Source organism: Xyrauchen texanus, chromosome 9, assembly GCF_025860055.1.
Source record: "Xyrauchen texanus isolate HMW12.3.18 chromosome 9, RBS_HiC_50CHRs, whole genome shotgun sequence".
NCBI lineage: Eukaryota > Metazoa > Chordata > Actinopteri > Cypriniformes > Catostomidae > Xyrauchen > Xyrauchen texanus.
In genome coordinates this window covers 29,149,564-29,170,479 of record NC_068284.1, presented here as the reverse complement: position 1 = coordinate 29,170,479, position 20,916 = coordinate 29,149,564, and the positions used below count along the sequence as shown (strand labels likewise).

At 37.3% G+C, this 20,916-nt stretch overlaps 1 protein-coding gene across 1 annotated transcript in view; it reads right to left on the bottom strand.

Moving 5' to 3' along the window:
• Positions 1 to 3,014: 3,014 nt before the first annotated feature.
• Positions 3,015 to 20,916, bottom strand: part of LOC127648698 (collectin-12-like) — a 75,224-nt gene continuing 57,322 nt past the window's right edge. The window contains 13 exon segments of the mRNA XM_052133420.1: positions 3,015 to 5,052; positions 6,483 to 6,616; positions 6,856 to 7,009; positions 7,157 to 7,211; positions 8,065 to 8,152; positions 9,503 to 9,591; positions 10,624 to 10,718; positions 11,020 to 11,218; positions 13,606 to 13,696; positions 15,422 to 15,568; positions 15,660 to 15,755; positions 15,905 to 15,980; positions 16,075 to 16,159. Of these exon segments, the coding sequence (XP_051989380.1) occupies positions 4,854 to 5,052; positions 6,483 to 6,616; positions 6,856 to 7,009; positions 7,157 to 7,211; positions 8,065 to 8,152; positions 9,503 to 9,591; positions 10,624 to 10,718; positions 11,020 to 11,218; positions 13,606 to 13,696; positions 15,422 to 15,568; positions 15,660 to 15,755; positions 15,905 to 15,980; positions 16,075 to 16,159 (1,508 nt within the window). The 3' untranslated portion in view covers positions 3,015 to 4,853.

Below are 20,916 nucleotides of genomic sequence, written 5' to 3'. Positions count from 1 at the left end.
ATGAACAATTTAAAGTTACAAAAACACTTAATTTTTCAAAATTTAACTTTTTTGAAAAAATATTTCTTTGTGTGTTTGAGTGTGCGCGTGTGGACTGTATTCCTGAATGTGCATGTGTCACAGGTTCAATCACTGTCACAATTGTGGCAAATGTAGACTGCTGCCCCTGAAGTGCAGGCTTTGTGGGCCCAGAACTGACAGTTTACACACCCATATTTATTTTGGCCTTGAGATTGCAAAGTGTTCCATGCACACAATGCAGAAATTCTCATCAGCTGAGGTTTCAGAATCCTCTTTATGACTGGGCTTGTGCCTTTTGCTTGGCTTTCTTCTTTTGCCCTTTCCAGATGGCAGGGTTATTTTTTTTTTTTTTTTTTTACACTTTTTTAATGGTCCTCTTCCTTGCTTCCTCTTCAAGTGCCTGTCAGGATGTCTGATTTCATCTTTCTCTTCACACTGGCAGTCTTCCTTGGTCCTGCTTTGGGAAATGGATGGAGAAACCTTTTTGAGCAGCTTGAGTTGAGAAGTCCAGCTGAGTCTGAGAAAAGGCTTGACCTGCCTGGTCAACTGGAAAAGAGGCTTGGGCTGGCTAAGCTGAGGTGGAGGCTTGGGCTGGCTAAGCTGAGGTGGAGGCTTGGGCTGGCTAAGCTGAGGTGGAGGCTTGGGCTGCCTAAACTGAGGTGGAGGCTTGGGCTGCCTAAACTGAGGTGGAGGCTTGGGCTGCCTAAACTGAGGTGGAGGCTTGGGCTGCCTAAACTGAGGTGGAGGCTTGGGCTGGCTAAACTAATGTGGACGCTTGGGCTGGCTAAGCTGAGGTGGAGGCTTGGGCTGGCTAAACTGAGGTGGAGACCAGGGAGGCAGGTGGTTCAGGGTGATCTGTGACCTGTGATGGCGCATAGTCACACTCCTCAAAAATGTCTGGATTGAAAGGCCAAATGCCTGTACATCTAAAACCAGCTTGTACGTTGTTTGGCGTAGCAGCATTGGGGAATGCAGTCTCGACATGGCTTGGGATGTCATAGGCTGTCATTGTTTTAGCAGGATTGATTCTCATCCATGCATCACTGGCTGTGTTGATCAACTCCTTGAATGGACCATAGACACTACGATCAAGGGCCAGTAGCTTATGAGAACAGTGGGGTGGGAAAGAAAGGAGCTCTATCCCATTTCATTTGCAGTAAGTGACTGCCTTCATCAAAAGGGGATAGTTGTAACATATTTTATGAACTGTTACAACAATCCCCACAACAACCAGCCATTACATAGCTAACTGTTTAGTGTATGTAGGTTTGAAGTTAGCATGAATGCAAAGCATCAAATTAAACTAGAGAAACGGCTACTCTGGGTGATGTAACTTGCAACATTGCATCTACAATAGAATGAACACTAGGCAAAAAATTATCTTGATTAAAAAAAAACTTTCATACCTGAAAATCATTTTTTTGGTTGTAAAATTCAGTGTTGGTAACAGAGACATGCCACTTCTCATGTGAGCTCGAAATGGAAATGGGAGTGTACGATATTGATGACATCACCGCAGCTATTTTCTGATTGGTCAAACTGACCGTGTTACAACTAACCCAGTGTTACAACACTCCCGGTCTCCCTATATTATGAAGATTATGTTGTGAAATGTATTTTGTAAAGCACTTTGGGTCAACTCCTGTTGTTATATATGTGCTCTATAAATAAAAGTTGAGTTCCATAAAACAAACTAGAACATTTTTCATATTTTTTTTTTAATATATAGTTTGCCATATGTAATGCAAAATACAGTATAAAATTTTTTACCTGCCATAATTATATAAATCTTTTTTTTTTTTTAAAGGTTGTGATGTGTGGATTGAAAAGCCCCCAGCTGTTACAATATGTCTGTTCATGACGCAGTTTTCTCCTGTTTCATCAGCAGTGTTACTTAAAATATCGGGGCAGTTTAATATGATTTAAACTAATTTCATTACGGACACATTTTGAAGTTTTTAACAAATAATTCAGTAATAAATTCCGCAACTAACCCCCCGGTTAAGAGCCCGAGACTGATCCACAACACCTGTTGTTCTGCGCTTGCGCTTCTTTGTCCATTAAGCCGTGTTGACAATTGATCCGGTTTAGCGCGTGGCGCTCCTCTTTTAGAGCGTTTGCCATTTCCCTTAACAAACAGTTCGGCAGCGCACCAGGGAAACAAGGGAGAGTCAAACAACCCAGTGAGGCCTCTTTCAAAATTGTGTCACAGTCTGGAGCCCTATATTTGCATGACAAGCGAGATATTTCCCCCAAAAATGAAAATCCTCTCATAATTTACTCACCCTTCTGCCATCCCAGATGTGTATGACTTTCTTTCTTCTATGGAACACTAATGAATATTTCTTTTTAATAATATCTCAGTGTTTAAGTCCGTACATGGTCCATGAACGGTAGCTAGAAATTTGAAGGTCCAAAAATCATATAAATGCAGCATAAAATTAATCCATACGACTGCAGTGTTTAAATCTGTCTTCAGAAATTATATGATAGGTTTTTGTGAGAAACAGATAAATATTTGAGTCCTTTTTTTACTATAAATTCTCCTCCCTGCCTAGTTGGTGGCGATCTGCACAAAGAATGTGAATTGCCAAAAACAAAAGTGAAAGTGGAGATGGACTTAAATATTGATCTGATTCTCACCCACACTCATCAGGTCACTTCTGAAGATTTGGATTTAACCATTGGAGTCATATGGTTTACTTTTATGCTGCCTTTAAATGCTTTTTGGACCTTCAAAGCTACCATTCACTTGCATTGTATGGACTTACAGAGCTGAAATATTCTTGTAAAAATCTTCGTTTGTGTTCACCAGAAGAAAGACATTCACATCTGGGATTGCATGAGGGCGAGTAAATTATGAGAATTTTCATTTTTTAGGTGAACTATCCCTTTAACCAATAAGCAAATTAAGATATCTATTTTCACCTTTTCCACATTAAGTAAACACAACAGTCAGATAAAAATGAGACACAACGAGTGCTGTACATTTGGCCCAGTTTTATTGTGAATACTAATAATTAAGATGATTAAAACAGTACATACAAACAACTGGGTACATTTAAGAGAACTGATACACCAAATACAGTTATTTTTCCTGTGGAATAAGTTTACATAAGGACTATCATCTCCATGTGCAAATGATAAGATGTTACATTAAAAATGGACCATGGTCCCAGGGTTCCAATTTCCCAGAATTTTCTCTATGAAGTGTCAAGAACTACTCTGTTAACACTGTAGCTACATAGAGGCATAGATGGGGTCCCGCCTTAGTTTATAGTAGGAGATTCAAATTAACGGGTGTCATCTGAGCCAGTTTGTTTTCTTTAGTGTCAGTCTCAGCCCTAGCCAGGACTCAGGGACATAAGATGATGTTAAGTCAATCATTACACACACAACGATGCATTTACACATTAACATCCATTCTTGGTGGCCAAGTGACTTTAATAGTTTGTAAAATCCAAGACAAGTTGCATGAGAATTTTGAACATCTGTATAGAAATTTACAAGAAAAAAAGGAAAACGTGTTCGGAGTCAATTTAGAATGCATGGTTAAAGAGTCCAAATGATCTAAAAGCTGAGGAAGTTAAGTGGACACGTCCAAAATGAGGGTAACAAAAATGGTAAATTAAAAGTGCATGTCATGGAGTAGCATTACTCCCCACCTTCACATGTGCCCTTTCTACAGATCAAGCAGCTGCTTTGAACATAATGTTCTAAAGACAGATGTGAGCTCATATATATATATATACACATCTGCACACAGGCAGAACATTAGATCCTTCTTCTATTAATGTACTGTCAATTAAAACCGCAAAACAACAATCAAAATATAAATACAATGCACTAAAAAATATTTGATCACTACAAAATTTTGAAGAATTGAGCTTAAAGGGACAGTTCACCCAAAATTTTTAATTCTGTCAGAATTTACTCACCATCACATTGTTCCAAACCCATTTGACTTTCTTTCCACAGTGGAACACAAAAGGCAACGTAAGGGAGATTGTTAATCTAAAAATGAAAGTGAATGGTGACTGATGCCAACATTTTGTCTAAAATCTCCTTTGTGTTCCATAGAGTAAAAAACAAAAACAAAAACAAAATACAAATAAAATTTCAAAAAGACTTGGAACAACAAGGCGAGTAAACGATTACAGAATTTTCGTTTTTTGGGGGGAACTCTCCCATTAAAGACATTGAGTTGATGGGCCACTTTCAATGAGGAATGTGGCAGTGTTTTGCTACATGGTTCTGTAGGAGAGGTGACACGACTTCTTTGGGCCTGAACTTTCAAACCCTCCCTCTCTCCCCCACACACACACGTACACTCAAAAAATAGTGAAATAGTGATGAGAATTAAAATGATGAAACCTCCCCTTCAGGACCTGCTGTGATAAACACTGGACTTTTGGGACCTGTAGTGGTAATGAAATGTACTGTATGTACAACACATGCATGCCATCTTACGTTTTTCATGTAAGAAACTTACTTCCAGTCTTCGATAACTACAATGATATCACCAAATCAGACATATAACTTAGTGTTTCTCATCACCTTCATAAAAATGTTCTTATAATAGCCAAAATAATAAAAGATCAATCAGCCCTTCATTAAATTGCTGTCTGAGAAAAAAAACCAACCTGTTAGTAGTCAGCAATCGCCACATTCTTTCATGATCAGAATATGTGTTTATGGGTATGTTTGTAGTGTCTTAAAGAAAATGAGAACACAATCTAGAAGATGTCTGTGACTTTTCAAACTGAATGCTCTTTATGACTGCATATGTGCATGTCTGTATGAAATCAGAAGAGGTTGAGTCTCTAGAAGTCCTATAAGAGAGCTTTCTCAGGATAAGGGTTCTGTTGGTTGTCTGGAGTAGCAGGCAGGCTCTGGATGGAGGGAACGGTATAGTAGGGGGTCTGGGTCAGATCACAGGCTGGGTTCTGATAGGACTGGACATCAGCTGGGGGCATGCTGCCTGGAGTGGGGCTGTAGACTACAGGTTGGCCCATGTACATATGGACATCGCTGATAAATATACATATGTGCAGATATGACAAAACATTTTATTAATTATTTAAGCTTAAAAAATACACTTAAATTCAAAAGGATGGAAAAAGTGTCACAACCTGAAGATCAAAAATTCATAATATTGAAAGTCCTATATTGGTAATACTGTTTAATAATAACCCATAGAGATATATGGTATATGGCAATATATGTAAAACACATAATATACACTCACTGAGCACTAGAAATTCCTGTACATCTAATTATTTATGAGATTATCTAATCAGCCAATAGTGTGGCAGTAGTGTATTACATAAAACCATATAGATACAGGTCTGGAGCTTCAGTTAATGCTCACATCAACCATCAGAATGGGGAAAAAATTATCTCAGTGATTTCGACCGTGTCATGATTGTTGGTGCCAGATGGGCTGGTTTGAGTATTGCTGTAACTGCTGATCATCCTGGGATTTTCACAAACAACAGTCGCTAAAGTTTACTAAAAATGGTGCCAAAAACAATAAACATCCAGTGATCGGCATTTCTGCGGATGGAAACACCTTGTTGATTAGAGAGGACAACAGAGAATGGCCAGACTGGTTCGTTCTGACAGAAATGCTACGGTAACTCAGATAACCACTCTGTACAATTGTAGAGCACAGAATAGCATCTCAGAATGCACAACACGCTGAACCTTGAGGCGGATGAGCTACAAAAGCAGAAGACCACGTCGGGCACATTATTAGGACCATAATGTTCCTAATAAAGTGCTAAGTGAGTGTATATGTTCATGTATGACATTTACTGTTATAATAAGTCACATTCTTGTACGTAAATTCAACATGGCCGTTTTCATACACTATATGGCCAAAAGTTTGTGGACACCATATGTGCTTGATGAACATTTCATTTAAAAACCACAAGCATCAATTCCCCCATTGCTGTGATAAAAACAATATCCACTTTTCTGAAAAAGGCTTTCCACTATACTGTAGTGACATAGCAGCAGGTCTGGGTTTTGTTCAGGCCAGTCAAGTTCTTCCACACCAGACGCTGTAAACCATTTCTTTATGGACTTTGTGCACAGGAGCATTGTCATGCTGGAACAGAAATGGGCTCTCCCCAAACTTTTGCCACAAAGTTGGAAGCACACAATGCTCTAGAATGCCATTGTATTAAGAAGCATTATGATTTGGCTTCACTAGAATTAATGGAGTAACCAAACTTTAGAAGGGAGTGTACACATACTTTTGGCCATATAGAGTTTATGTAAGACATTTTTCCAAAGTATGTAAATATATGTCCAATTATTTTACCTCTAATCAGATATTTGACCTATGTTCATATATGGCCATCTATTACATTTCTGTATAGGTCTAAATTTATTTATTAAATAACATTTAAAATGTGAGATTTAAACAATGAAAACACAATCCAAAGTGTGCTTACCTGGGAGCTGGCTGCCCAGCCATTGGTGTTCCTGTTTGGTGCATAGCAGAGAGTTGCTCCATTGGAACATTGTATGCTGGTACTCCTGCGTTACCCATTGCATACTGCCCTCCAGTGGACTGGCCAGGGTACACCTGAAAATACACACACGGGCATACTCGTGTATCATAACATACTGTACAAGTGCCAACATCCTCTCAAATCATTACAGCACAAATAGCCATTAATACAATCTTAATCACTGCCAAACTAAATGTATAGACACCATGGACTTCATTTTACTGTCTCAACAAAAAGTCTAATTTATTCCAGAGTTAAAGGCTAATCCAAGATTTCAGTTTATAGTCGTTGCTCAGGTTTGCAGGTTTCTCACCTGTTGAGAAGTGTTTTGAGTCTGCTGCATGTAGTATTGCTGGCTCTGTAATTTAGCATACATAGCATACACTGGGTCTTCGTTCATTAGCTTAGCATAGAGGGATAGAGCTTCCATGACCTTCACATTTAGATCGGACAACTCGGAGTGTTTCCTGAAAGCAGATTACATGTGGGATCGAAGGGAAACAATGTGTGCATCTGAGCAGATTTCAGTTAACTAGAAATTATTGAAATATTTTTTGCAGGCTTTGCAACACATTTTGATTAATGGACATTATTATTTAAATTTGTCTTCATACCTGTCAATGTCTTCCAACTTCTGATCAATAAGGGGACCCATCTGGTTACAAGCAGCTTGTTGAGAAAAGTAAACAATTGTGAATTTCTCTAAATGCAACAAAGAACCAACATACTTAATCAGAACTGGTATCTAATACCACTTTTAACAAAACATTAAAGATGACACTGATATTTTACCACTTTATTTTGTCATAAGATCACTGTTGTACTAAGGAATTATCATTTCAAAATGTACAAAGAGGTGCAAAAGCTTTTTTTACTGTTCAAACAATAAATAATTTCCATTGAACATGGATTGGATCTGTTGAACACACTTCTTTTTTTGCAGTTCAAAACAACAGAACTCACATTTTACATGTATGCACTATATATGATAGATCATTACAAATTCATATAATGCATATGTTGGGCAATTCCACGGAAAAATCAACCACATATTTCAACCACATGTTAAAAGGTTAACCAAAGGAACAAAACCAATCATGCAGCATTAAAGGATATAATACCAATGTCTCAGAAGCTAAAGTTGGCTGATTTAAAAGTGTTTCCCTTATCATGTAGCCTTTAGGATAGCACCACTTTCACAACTGTCACATTTATGTTTATGGCATTTTTTTTTACATTAACGTAAGATTGAAAAAGAACAAAACATTTTTATTACATGTTCTTAGGAATGCCAACCCTTGTACTTTTTGACTATTATTATTTCTGGATTGTGCATTTTAATTCACAGAGTTTTTACAAAGTGTCTTACCAATTAATTATATATTAACATTTTTTTTTGTCTTGCTGTTTTCATGATTATAACTGATGCTAATGGTTTTAATTTGGTCAATAATTGGTTGAAAAATGTCTGCAGCCATCGGTGCATCCCTAGTATTAACAGAGGCTGTGGTTTCAGACTCACCCTCCAACTGCAGAAGCTCACAGGTGTCTGACTGATCATCTGTTGGATCTGCACTCTGGATCATCTGAAGTAGCTGGTCCATTTTCTCCTGCAAAGACATTAAAAGAAAAACAACAAACTAGATGACACAACACTTTTATCAGAACTACAGTACCACTACTCATTTTTAAGCTACAAATGAGTGCATCTGACTCAGTGCATCTACACATAATTGGAGCAAATCAAATAGTGTATCACTCATTTCATGTGAAAATGTGTCAGTGGATATAACGGTTGTCTATAACTATGTTTTCATCCAAGGGTCTTTTTGCAACAAAAGGTGTAGCGCATCTAAAAGTTTACCAATATAGCTGATAGAAATGCAAATTTTCACAAAAATATATTTTTTTCCATTTTAACTCCCGCGTATAAACTATGTCGATACTTCAAATGTCGTGTAAAACTGGTTTGGAAACTTTTTGTTGAGAAAATTGGCATTAACGCAAAAATGTAGTGTCACATGACAGAATTTACATGAATCGTTAGCCTGTGTTAATCATGACGACAAGGTATAAATCCTTTTTTTATTGAACATGAAGCATAGATCCAATGCAGCAAACACATCTGCATCATGTCACTTCTAGGAGTGCCAACACAAATATCTCAAATCATTCACCTGTTATCGACAAGTGCACAGAAAACAAATGAATGGACACTTCTTGTGATTAATTTAATCACGGTAGCCATCCATTTATTTAAGTTGCTTATCCACACCATTCAAAATAATAGACGCCAGTCATGGAATTAGCCTTCAATACAAAAAACATGTAATTTCTGTGCACAAAGATATTTTAAATGAAAAATAAATACACAATACTAAGAGAAAAGCATCAAGATCACTCAATTCTATAAAATTATTGTTTAGCTTACATTTGAAAACATTCCACCAAATTCCCTGTATTAAATTAAACAAATTACCAAACGAATAAAGCATTACATTTAAAAAATAATAATACTGTTAGGCCTATGTACTTGCCTTTTCTTTTTTAGAAATTAGCCTCAACCTGTTCTGTAGACAAAAAAAGACTGCTGGATGACATTCTCAGAATGTTCTATTTTTCTCTTTCAGAAAACTAGCTTTTGAACATTTTAATACTTTTAAATACTTTAAATCTGACCCTCTTTTCCTTGGATCATATTTGCTGAGCTTCTTCTGAAAATGTAAATTGCATTATGACATTTAATAAATTTTAGATGACAATCAAGTTCAGTTAGTCGTTAAAAGTTGCTGGACAAATATGCGAGACGTAATGCAGTTGTGATGACGATTCTATAGATTAGATTTTTTTTTACACATTTTCACTTTGTTGATAACAAAACAGTGCGAAAAGTGGATGGAAACTAGGTTTATGAGGCAAGTGAAACTGAGTACTCTTCCAGACAATATAGGCAGCCTCACCTCATCGATGTAGACAGGCTCTGGCTCTGGTTCAATCGTCTCGACCTGAATGTCTTCACTGAACTGCACAGTTTTTTTCTCCGTTTTCACTAAGGATAGAGAAACACTGCAGGTGAGTTTGAGGTGCAAGGGAGTGAAACTGAAAGAGAAAGAACCTGCAGGAGAGCAAGGGAGGTCAAGTCAACTAAACAGAGGAGGAGGAAGAGCCCACCAATAGACCATTTCAAGGGCAATTCATCCATTTAAGGAAATGACATCTTTGTACCTTGGCTTGGACATTTCCAGTTAGTTGTGAAACTCATTTAAAACATCTAACACGATTGTAAAATAATGTCACTATTAAAATGTGGACCATGTTGTTCAGTGGCTGGCTAACGGAAGTGTTTAGATTTCCAAAATAACAAACCAAAAAAAAATGGACGCATGAACCAATGCAGTAAATCGAGATGGCTGGTTTGATACGCGCAGTACTAACAACTGTAGCACGCATTTTATCTCAGGTAGGTGAATGACATTTTTGCCAACTAATAGTCAGTTTGATAGGTAGAGTTTAGCTGGCACCTCATTATTTATTTTCAGTTTTTCTATATCTTGTTTTTTCTGTTCTAGTTCAACTCTAAAAGCACGCAAAAGTCATTTTATTTTGACAGTTCTGAGTTATAAAAATGCAGCTACCGGAAATGCTTCAGGGACAGACATGCACAGTAACGTCCTGCAACAGATCGCATAGCCCCACAGAGCCCGGATCACAACATCCTTGAGTCAGTCTGGGATTACGTGAGAGACAAAATTGATTTAGATTTTTTTTTTGTTTACCGCACTTTGTATGAATTTAATTGGAAAATAAAAATTATTCATAGCATTCTTTTTTTTTAAACAATATCACTATACAAAATGTTTCACACCAGCCTAAAACTTTGGCACAATAAAGTAGGTACAATTAAAAGGGTTTTCCTAATTTGAGAAGAGTATTCGTGATTGTATCAGAATACTGACTGATTAATACAAAAGGAGACCAACTATTGAAAAATAATGTGAAACAGGAAGACATATAGAAGTACTGCTAGAGCAGGGTTTTAAACTGATGGCTGGAAAAGAGAGGACATGACAGCTTTACTCACTCATCTCAGGCTCTGCTGTCAGGTCTGCTGTCACAAAGTTGGATGGAAAAAGCCCAACACCCTGATACGTCTCACCCTTCCACCAGTTGGGGTCACTGTGACAGAGAAGATATACTTAACCCATGTTCCATACAGAGGACTGAATGTTGAGTAACTCGTTTTGAAACTGTACATCTATTTGTAAAAATGTCCTTGTAAATTAGCCAACAATAGAGTTGAATAAATTTAACAGACCAAAGTGGCTAACACAAGCAAAACTTGGGAAACAGACCAAAATTTCCAAATATTATATTAAGGGAATGTTTTCAAACACAGCCTGCAAAGAAAATATATTGGGAGGATCTGGAAGATCCCAAAATCCAAAAAAGCAACATCAACGATCAGAACAAGACTTACCTGTCATCCAGGATGGTGATGATCTCCCCTGACTTGAAGGTGAGCTCGTTGTCCTCGGCTGCCTCAAAGTCATAGATGGCCCTGACCTTTCTGCCCTCACTCTTGTGAGAGGTGAAGCTGCTAGTGCTGGGGTAGAGGCCAGACAGAGAGACCTGAGGCTGCTGCTGTTGCCGCTGTTCCTTCAGAGACAGTTCGATTGCTGAGAATAAGAGAGTCAGGCAAAGAGGCACAAAACAGTGAGCTTATTTCTCTTTTTATTTTATACTAAATGTAATGATGCCTGCGTTTCTGCTGTACCGGCACTATCGAGCACTGACTCAATTCAGTCCTAAGCGTTGTCTATTTGACACAAGACTGAATGCTCACAACCTTATTTGAGTGTGCGCATAATTACTTTTTTAATTAATTAAATGAAAATAATGATGTCATAGTGTAATTATTAAACCCCAAAGGACGTAATTTAATTACATATACATATGAATATCTGAATGTGCTGCGTGCTTCAAAGTGTATATGTAAAGCCACTCATACGCCTGAAAAAAATTGAGCATCATACACGCTGTGTGCTGTAGTAGACAGAAGAGAGCACCTGCAGACTACATATTTATATATTTAAATCACATTTTGCATTTAAATAATCCCACTGAACCATGAAAAAACTGCTTATCTGGAGGTGTGAAGCACCATCAAAAACACAGAAACGCAAAAGCCTTCACGTCAAAATAAAAGCTTGACGTGTAAAATTGAAGAAATTGTGGCAGAAATATTTTAATATGGTATAGAAAAATGCAATAGGCCTATTTACTGTAATAATAATGATTATTATTATTATTATATTGAAGCAATATCTCACAAGCAGTGCTGCTGTACTTAATAGAAGCTTTCATCAATGTTTTTATTTACACTGTTATGCTCTGTTGTGCAGCGCTATATTTGACAAAAATAAAGCCAATGTAGTGTTTTAGAGTATGCTGTGAGGATCTTTACTGAAGCACTTCATTAGATAAAAAAAAATGCAATGGTATGTTTAAAAATTATTTGTTCCATTTTCATTTGATTCAAGTTTTTCATTTCAGCTGGGATGAAGGAACGCCACTTTCAGCTCAACAGACAGATCTCCTTGTGAAACCAGCCAACCCATCTGTTGACTACAACCTCACTATGTATCTTGGTTCAACTACACTAACACCAACCAGAACAACTCTGAACCTGGGAGTGGTGGTAGATGACCAGCTTAATTGTACCGCCAACATCTCATGAACCACCCGATCTTGCAGATTTGCACTCTACAAAATGGAAAATGATGCTCTGGTAATTTCAAGACTGCACTACTGTAATGCTTTGATGTAATGTCAAGGCTTTGACTCTGGCCTTCAGGAAATCCAATGTAACCGTACCCTCTTACTTCAATTCACTTCTACAGGTCTATACTCCAACTCACTCTCTGCGGTCTATGAATGAGTGACAACTAGTGGTCCCATCACAAAGAGGCTCAAAGTCTATTTCACGATTGTTCACTTTCTCGGTTCCTCTATGGTGGAATGAGCTTCCAACCTCACACAATCTGCTGATTCCAATCTCAACATTCAAGTACCAGCTGAAAACACACATCTGGGGCCATTTGCATAAACATAGACATTAACTTAAGACTGTGTCAAACAATTAGATTGACTAGCTAAAGACACCATAGAAAGCCTGTTGCATAAAACAAGCTCATAGTTGTCTATAGTACCAACCTTTAAAACTTGGCAGTACAACACTGTAGATGTTGTTGAACTTTGTATGACAAATTGCTTGCTGTGCTCCTCATTTGTAAGTCACTTTGGATAAAAGCATCTGCTAAATGTAAAGTTGTCTTAATTTAATTAGACACCATTTTGATGATATTATTTTATCCCCAATTTGCATTACTTAGTAGGTCCTCGTGGTGGCGCAGTTACCTCAATCTAAATGGAGGAGGACAAGTCTCAGTTGCCTCCACTTCTGTCAATCCACGCATCTGCTCATGTGGCTCATTGTGCATGACACCGCGGGAATGTGGAGGCTCATGCTACTCTCCGCGATCCACACACAACTTTCCAAGCGCCCCCATTGAGAGCGAGAAACACTAATCACGACCACGAGGAGGTAACCTCATGTGCCTCTACCCTCCCTCGCAACCGGGCCAATTTGGTTGCTTAGGAGACCTGGCTGGAGTCACTCAGCACACCCTGGATTCGAACTTGCGACTCCAGGGGTGGTAGTTAGAGTCAATACTCACCGAGCGATGATTACATTTTATTAAACTTTAAAACAATGAATTTGGAAAGAAAATGTAATGATGAAAAAAATTCAACTAAGTTCATTGGGTCTTCTAAATATATATATATATATATATATATATATATATAAAAAGAAGCAGTTTACTTAATTGAGAAACACTTCAAGGAATCATGCAATTGTTTACATTGACCAATTTACATTGATATTGAACTTGTTAAATAGGGTAAGGCCATGTGTTCAATAGCATATTACACTTTTTTTTTTGTGGAAATTGGTACCAAGAATCGTGAAATTTTAGTACTGTGACAATCCTAATGTGCACACCTTTAGCAAGATCCTCTTCCTCCTTTTTGTTTGTTGATGTTGCAGGGTCGGTTGCTACCAATGCAGGACTTGCTTTAGCTTGTTCTGCTGCCTAAACAAACAAACATACATAAAACAAAGTTAAACTCATTGCCTTATTACTTACGCAAGACAAACGTTTTCTCATTTTCAAATTATGACTGAATGGCATAAAATAATTTATATATGTGTATATATATGTGTATATATATATATATATATATATATATATATATATATATATATATATATACACTCACCTAAAGGATTATTAGGAACACCATACTAATACTGTGTTTGACCCCTTTCGCTCTTCAGAACTGCCTTAATTCTACGTGGCATTGATTCAACAAGGTGCTGAAAGCATTCTTTAGAAATGTTGGCCCATATTGATAGGATAGCATCTTGCAGTTGATGGAGATTTGTGGGATGCACATCCAGGGCACGAAGCTCCCGTTCCACCACATCCCAAAGATGCTCTATTGGGTTGAGATCTGGTGACTGGGGGGCTATTTTAGTACAGTGAACTCATTGTCATGTTCAAGAAACCAATTTGAAATGATTCGAGCTTTGTGACATGGTGCATTATCCTGCTGGAAGTAGCCATCAGAGGATGGGTACATGGTGGCCATAAAGGGATGGACATGGTCAGAAACAATGCTCAGGTAGGCCGTGGCATTTAAACGATGCCCAATTGGCACTAAGGGGCCTAAAGTGTGCCAAGAAAACATCCCCACACATTACACCACCACCAGCAGCCTGCACAGTGGTAACAAGGCATGATGGATCCATGTTCTCATTCTGTTTACGCCAAATTCTGACTCTACCATCTGAATGTCTCAACAGAAATCGAGACTCATCAGACCAGGCAACATTTTTCCAGTCTTCAACTGTCCAATTTTGGTGAGCTCTTGCAAATTGTAGCCTCTTTTTCCTATTTGTAGTGGAGATGAGTGGTACCCAGTGGGGTCTTCTGCTGTTGTAGCCCATCCGCCTCAAGGTTGTGCGTGTTGTGGCTTCACAAATGCTTTGCTGCATACCTCGGTTGTAACGAGTGGTTATTTCAGGCAAAGTTGCTCTTCTATCAGCTTGAATCAGTCGGCCCATTCTCCTCTGACCTCTAGCATCAACAAGGCATATTCGCCCACAGGACTGCCGCATACTGGATGTTTTTCCCTTTTCACACCATTCTTTGTAAACCCTAGAAATGGTTGTGCATGAAAATCCCAGTAACTGTGCAGATTGTGAAATACTCAGACCAGCCTGTCTGGCACCAACAGCCATGCCACGCTCAAAATTGCTTAAATCACCTTTCTTTCCCATTCTGACATTCAGTTTGGAGTTCAGGAGATTGTCTTGACCAGGACCACACCCCTAAATGCATTGAAGCAACTGCCATGTGATTGGTTGATTAGATAATTGCATTAATGAGAAATTGAACAGGTGTTCCTAATAATCCTTTAGGTGAGTGTGTATATATATATATATATATATATATATATATATATATATATATATATATATATATGCTTCAGATCCATTCCCAAAATGTTTTGTCAGTCTCTGAAAAATGCTTGGATACCTGAATGAACTGTTCGACATCTGAATGATTAAAAACAGGGTTTCCACACCTTTTGACCATAGATTTTCCTGTCTTTTCCAGTTCTTCATGATTACTTAATAATAAGGATTTTAATACATATTTTCTCTTCATATGTGCATTTAATTCCCTACATACTTATATAATGAGTAACTACAAAATGTTGTAGAATCCAGTTAACCAACAGAGCCTGCTAACCTGAGAGCCCACAGCAGGAAAGATGACGCCCTGTTCTCTGAGGTTCTTGATCATGGCCGAGATGAGGCTTAGTTGGGGGTCATTACGGAAATCCTCTGCCCATTCCACCATGAGAGCCTTCAGCTTCTCACACACTTTTGGGTGGCCCTTGGGAAGAGAGGCTTAAACATCAGATTTACACCTGACAAAACAATCAAGCATATAGCATGTCTACATATAAACAAAATGAAGTACATACCTTATTTAGCACATTGCTAACTTCACTAGCAAACTCCCTGGAACAGACCTCTAAATGGAATATTTTTCCACAGTTTGACACACATGCACCAAGTAGCTATGTAAGAGAGAAAACTTATCAGTACATTTAATAAGAACCGTTTCATTCTGAATAAGAAAATGAAATCAGTTGTCTTTGATTGACTGCAAAATTGAAGCATACTTTCACCTCATCAACTAGAAAGCATTTAGAATAGATTGACTTACCGTCAGCGCTTGCATGGCAACATGTGGATCCTTGTGATTCACTCTCCTCATTATAGATCGCAGGCATTCTTTGGGCCTTCAAAAAACAAGGAGCACTAATGAATATTTCACCCACTAAAGCACCCATAAATGAAACAACATTATTTTCAAAAAAGGTCTTGTTCACTAACCCGGTACGAGACTGCCCAATTTTGTCACAAATGTCCAGAATGAGGCCCCAGTCCTCAGCTGTGTTCATCTCACTTGTGGCTTTCTCTGCAGATGAATAATAAAGTCAATTCTTTATCTCTCATATAATGACAACCATTTCCATGTTATTTTGAACATTGAAAGGAATAACATTTGAATGCGAATTAATTGATGTGCACAATGGATGTGAATGGATCTGTGAAAGTCCTCAGCCTTCTTTACACTTCATCACAGAAACCAACAGCCATGAAAACACTCACAACAGCCAAGAATTTTTTATTTTATTCCTTTATTTGTCAGGGACCATGCACAAAAACATTAATCTCACAAGAGAGGAGATGCTTTGCACCATATTTAGCTACTGGCTCATTTCTATCTGCAGTCCCTGGGCAGGTAAATAAAACAATATAAACATAAAACACAACAAATATATGCACATAAATACACACATATACATTAACCTTCTAACACTGTACAAAATGAATGATGACAAGTTTGATTTCCTAAAAGCCAATTTTTCACATTTCTGGAGAACGTATAAAAATCTAAACAAATTTTAAGATCATCAGGTAGTTTATTCCATTCTTTAATTGCCTTGTATGAAAAGGCAGATTGTGCACATGCTGAAATTCTTTTAGGAATTCTGCAATCTCTCCGTGCAGTAGATCTAGAAACCCTTGTCATCTGTTCTGAACAAAGATGTACAAATCTTTTAAAAGGGGGAGAAGCAACTATTTTAAAAACAAACCTTAGATTTGAATAACCAATAAAATTTTCAAAGCTTAATAACCTGTATTAATTTAATATACCGCAATGATGATAATGCAAAGATTTCCTATCTAATACTTTTATGGCATGTTTATAAAGTGATATAATTGGCTTTATAGTTATCTTGTTTGCTTGCGACCAACAAGAAATACAGTATATAATATGAGAAAATATCATTGCATTCAAATAAACCCAAGATGCCTCGTAATTAAGAGAATTTCTAATGTGTCTAAACAAGTCAAGTCAAGTGGTTTTTATTGTCGTTTCAACCATATACATTTAGTACAGTACACAGCAAAACGAGACAACGTTCCTCCAGGACCATGGTGCTACATAAAAACAACAAAGGACCAACACAGGACCACATGAGACAACACAACGAAATAAAATACCTATATAAAAAAACCTACATATACCTATATAAAGTGCACATGCAAACATGTGCAAAAAGTACAGGACAGTACAACAAATTACTGACAATGAACAGGACAATAGACAGTGCAGCGCCGACCAGTACTCAGTAGTGCAAAAAGATGACAGTTTCTAAAAATGTAAACATAACATACTATGAGATAGTGTTCTATGCACATAGCAGTTATTGAGGTAGCAGACAGTTATAAAGTGACAGTAATTAAAGTGCAACTCAGGACACGTGTGTGTCAAACCAGTCTCTGAGTATTGAGGAGTCTGATGGCTTGGGGAAGAAGCTGTTACACAGTCTGGCCGTGAGGGCCCGAATGCTTCGGTACCTCTTGCCAGACGGGAGGAGGGTAAAGAGTTTGTGTGAGGGGTGTGTGGGGTCAGTCCACAATGCTGGTTGCTTTGCGGATACAGTGTTTTTGTAAAAGTCTTTGATGGAGGGAAGAGAGACCCCAATGATCTTCTCAGCTGTCCTCACTATCCTCTGCAGGGCTTTGCGGTCTGAAACGGTGCAAGTCCCAAACCAGGCAGTGATGCAGCTGCTCAGGATGCTCTCAATAGTCCCTCTATAGAATGTAGTGAGGATGGGGGTTGGGAGATGTGCTTTCCTCAGCCTTCGAAGAAAGTAGAGACGCTGCTGGGCTTTCTTGGTGATAGAGCTGGTGTTGAGGGACCAGGTGAGGTTCTCCGCCAAGTGAACACCAAGGAATTTGGTGCTTTTGACGATCTCCACAGAGGAGCCGTCGATGTTCAGCGGAGAGTGTTCACCTTGTGCTCTCCTAAACTCAACAACCATCTCTTTTGTTTTGTCGACATTCATCGACAAAACAACAATCGCTATATTATATTTCAATGTATTAGTCATTTTTTTAACATGTTATTTTTAAATAATTGAATCCAGAATAACCCCTAAATATTTCACTTCTTGTACATTGTTTAACTTCTGACCATCAACATAAACATACGGAAAAGCTCCTGGTTTACTCGTCTTATTAAAATATATGGTTACAGTTTTTTGAGTATTCAATGTAAGATCTGAAGACTTAGCCAAATTGAATTTTTTTGCATGATACATGAGAGCTTTGTTGCTACTTGATCAGCATTACTACCATGTGCTACAGTATCATCTGCATACATCAAAATACCTACATCATCACTCACGGATGGAAGATCATTTATATACAGACTAAATAACAGTGGCCCCAGTATTGATCATTGAGGGACTCCCAGATTACATGATTTAAGTTGAGATAATGTATTGTTAACCTTAACACACGGAGTACGTTCCATCAGATAAGATTTTATCCAATTTAACACACTAGAAGATAATCCATAATTCAATAATTTAGTAAGAAGTATGGAATGGTTAACTATATCAAAGGCCTTACGCAGATCTAAAAACACTGCTCCCACTGTCCGCCTTTATCTAATTTAGTCTTAATATTTTCTATAAAGTAACAACAAGCAGTTTCTGTAGAATAATTCATGTGAAAACCACATTGCATTGGATGAAATAAATAAAAAAAATTTAGATGCTCTACAAGCTGCCCAACAATCCATTTTTCCAACACTTTTGAGATTATCGGGAGAATACTGATAGGTCTATAATTACATACCGGTACTTCTAATCTATCACCTTCTTTAAATAATGGAGTTACCACAGCTGTTTTAAAAACTCTAGGGAATGCACTCTTTCACTGACTGGTTTACAATATAAGTTATAGGAGTAATTAAACTATCCTTGTTTTTTTTAATGACCTCACCATTTATTCCCCAACTATCTTTTGTCTTAGAATTTGTTAATGATAAAACTATTTTATTAGCTGTTGTCTCATCCATTTCCTTAAAATGTAACATAAAATTATCATTCAATATTCCTCTACTATTCCAATCCTCAGATATTTGAGATTCAGTGAGATTCCCACCTAATTTATTAGCAGACTCAAAATAATTATTAAAATTCTCTGCTATAATAGATTGATCATTTTGAAGCATCCCATCTATCTTAATCTCTGCAACTCCATTATTTCGATGTCCTTTGCCTGTTAACTTATCTATAGATTGACAAATCACTTTAGTATTACCCTTTGAATGTTTAATAATATCTAGATAAAACTTTGCTTCAGCCTTCCTAAGCTCCATTGTAACTTTATTTCTAAGACTCTTATATAATAAACGATCCGTATTAAGACCAGATTTTCATGATTTTTTTTTTAGAGCTACATCTCTCAATTTCATTAATTTCAACAAATATTTATTCAACCATGGTAAAGACTGTGTACGTTTATTCTTCATAGTTGTTACTTAAGAGTATTTATTTACAAGTTGCTGAAACACTTCCATAAAATCGTCACAGAATGTCTGACTATTTTTACAATGAATTACATCATTCCAATCGATTTGCTTCAAATCATTACTAATTAATTCTAAATTTCTCTTTGATAAATAAGGATTTTTTAAATTTCCATTTTTATTGGATAAGGTTTTGGACCGAGTTTTAGACAACTTTCTTACAACTAGTGTAAGATTGTGATCCGACAAACCTGTTAATAAAGTATACGTTTTTAATATACTATCTACTTTATTTGACAAAACTAAGTCTATCAAGGTTTGAGATAATTTTGTTATGTGTTGCCCTTTTTATGACTTGGGTCAAACGAAACTTACTAATAACTAACTTTATTTTTTTTCTACCTCTTTTATCTAGCCAATTAATATTAAAATCTCCAATTAAAATTATTTCTTTAGCATTACACTTTTTAAGAACCTTGGAAAGTTGATCATAAAAATCATTCTTAGCAGATGGAGGTCTATAAAGTACAATTATAGCAAAGGACATTTCTGGAGTAAGCATGATGTTAATTCCAACACACTCCGACATGTCTCTATGTGCTTCGATTTGCTTACACTGAATATCCTCTTTAACATAAATCATAACCCCACCACCCCTACCAGACTCACAATCGCATCTATATATATTATAACCTTGCGCATTAAAAACACTTAATGGAGTTGCTGGAGTGAACCATGTTTCAGAAAGACACAAATAATCAATATTTTAGTTAATTAACAATTGCTCAATTTGCTCAGTCTTAGACACAACACTTCTAATATTTAAATGTCCTCCAAAAAAACCTGAATTCTGGCATGATTTACAGTTTGAAACCATTTTGTTTTTCGCTGTTTCAATATTGCCAGTTTTGTCTGCCCCAAAGTGGTGTCTTTGGCCTGTACATGTGAAGATGAACTAACTGACAACACATTTTGTGCTATACCTGAGTTCGAAAGTCCAGTCATGGAATTCACATCACTCACAGCATTTGATTCAGAGAGACGGAGTCCCACCGACAAAAGATGTTCTGAATCGCAACTCAAGTCGGTAATACACTTAATTGCTCCACTTGCTTGTACTGTAATGTTGCTAGACAATTCAGTAGTTAGACAAAAGCAACTCGCAACACCTGACGCTACAGCTCCATGAGGAACAAATGGAGTACCATTATCTCTCAGCTGCTGAAGATCTCCAGGCCCCAGATTTACATCTCCGCATAATAACAGAATAAAGCAAAATTAGATTGGAAATCTCCTCTGGTCTACCATTGATGAATTATATCCTTTCGAATGGTAAAGCTGTC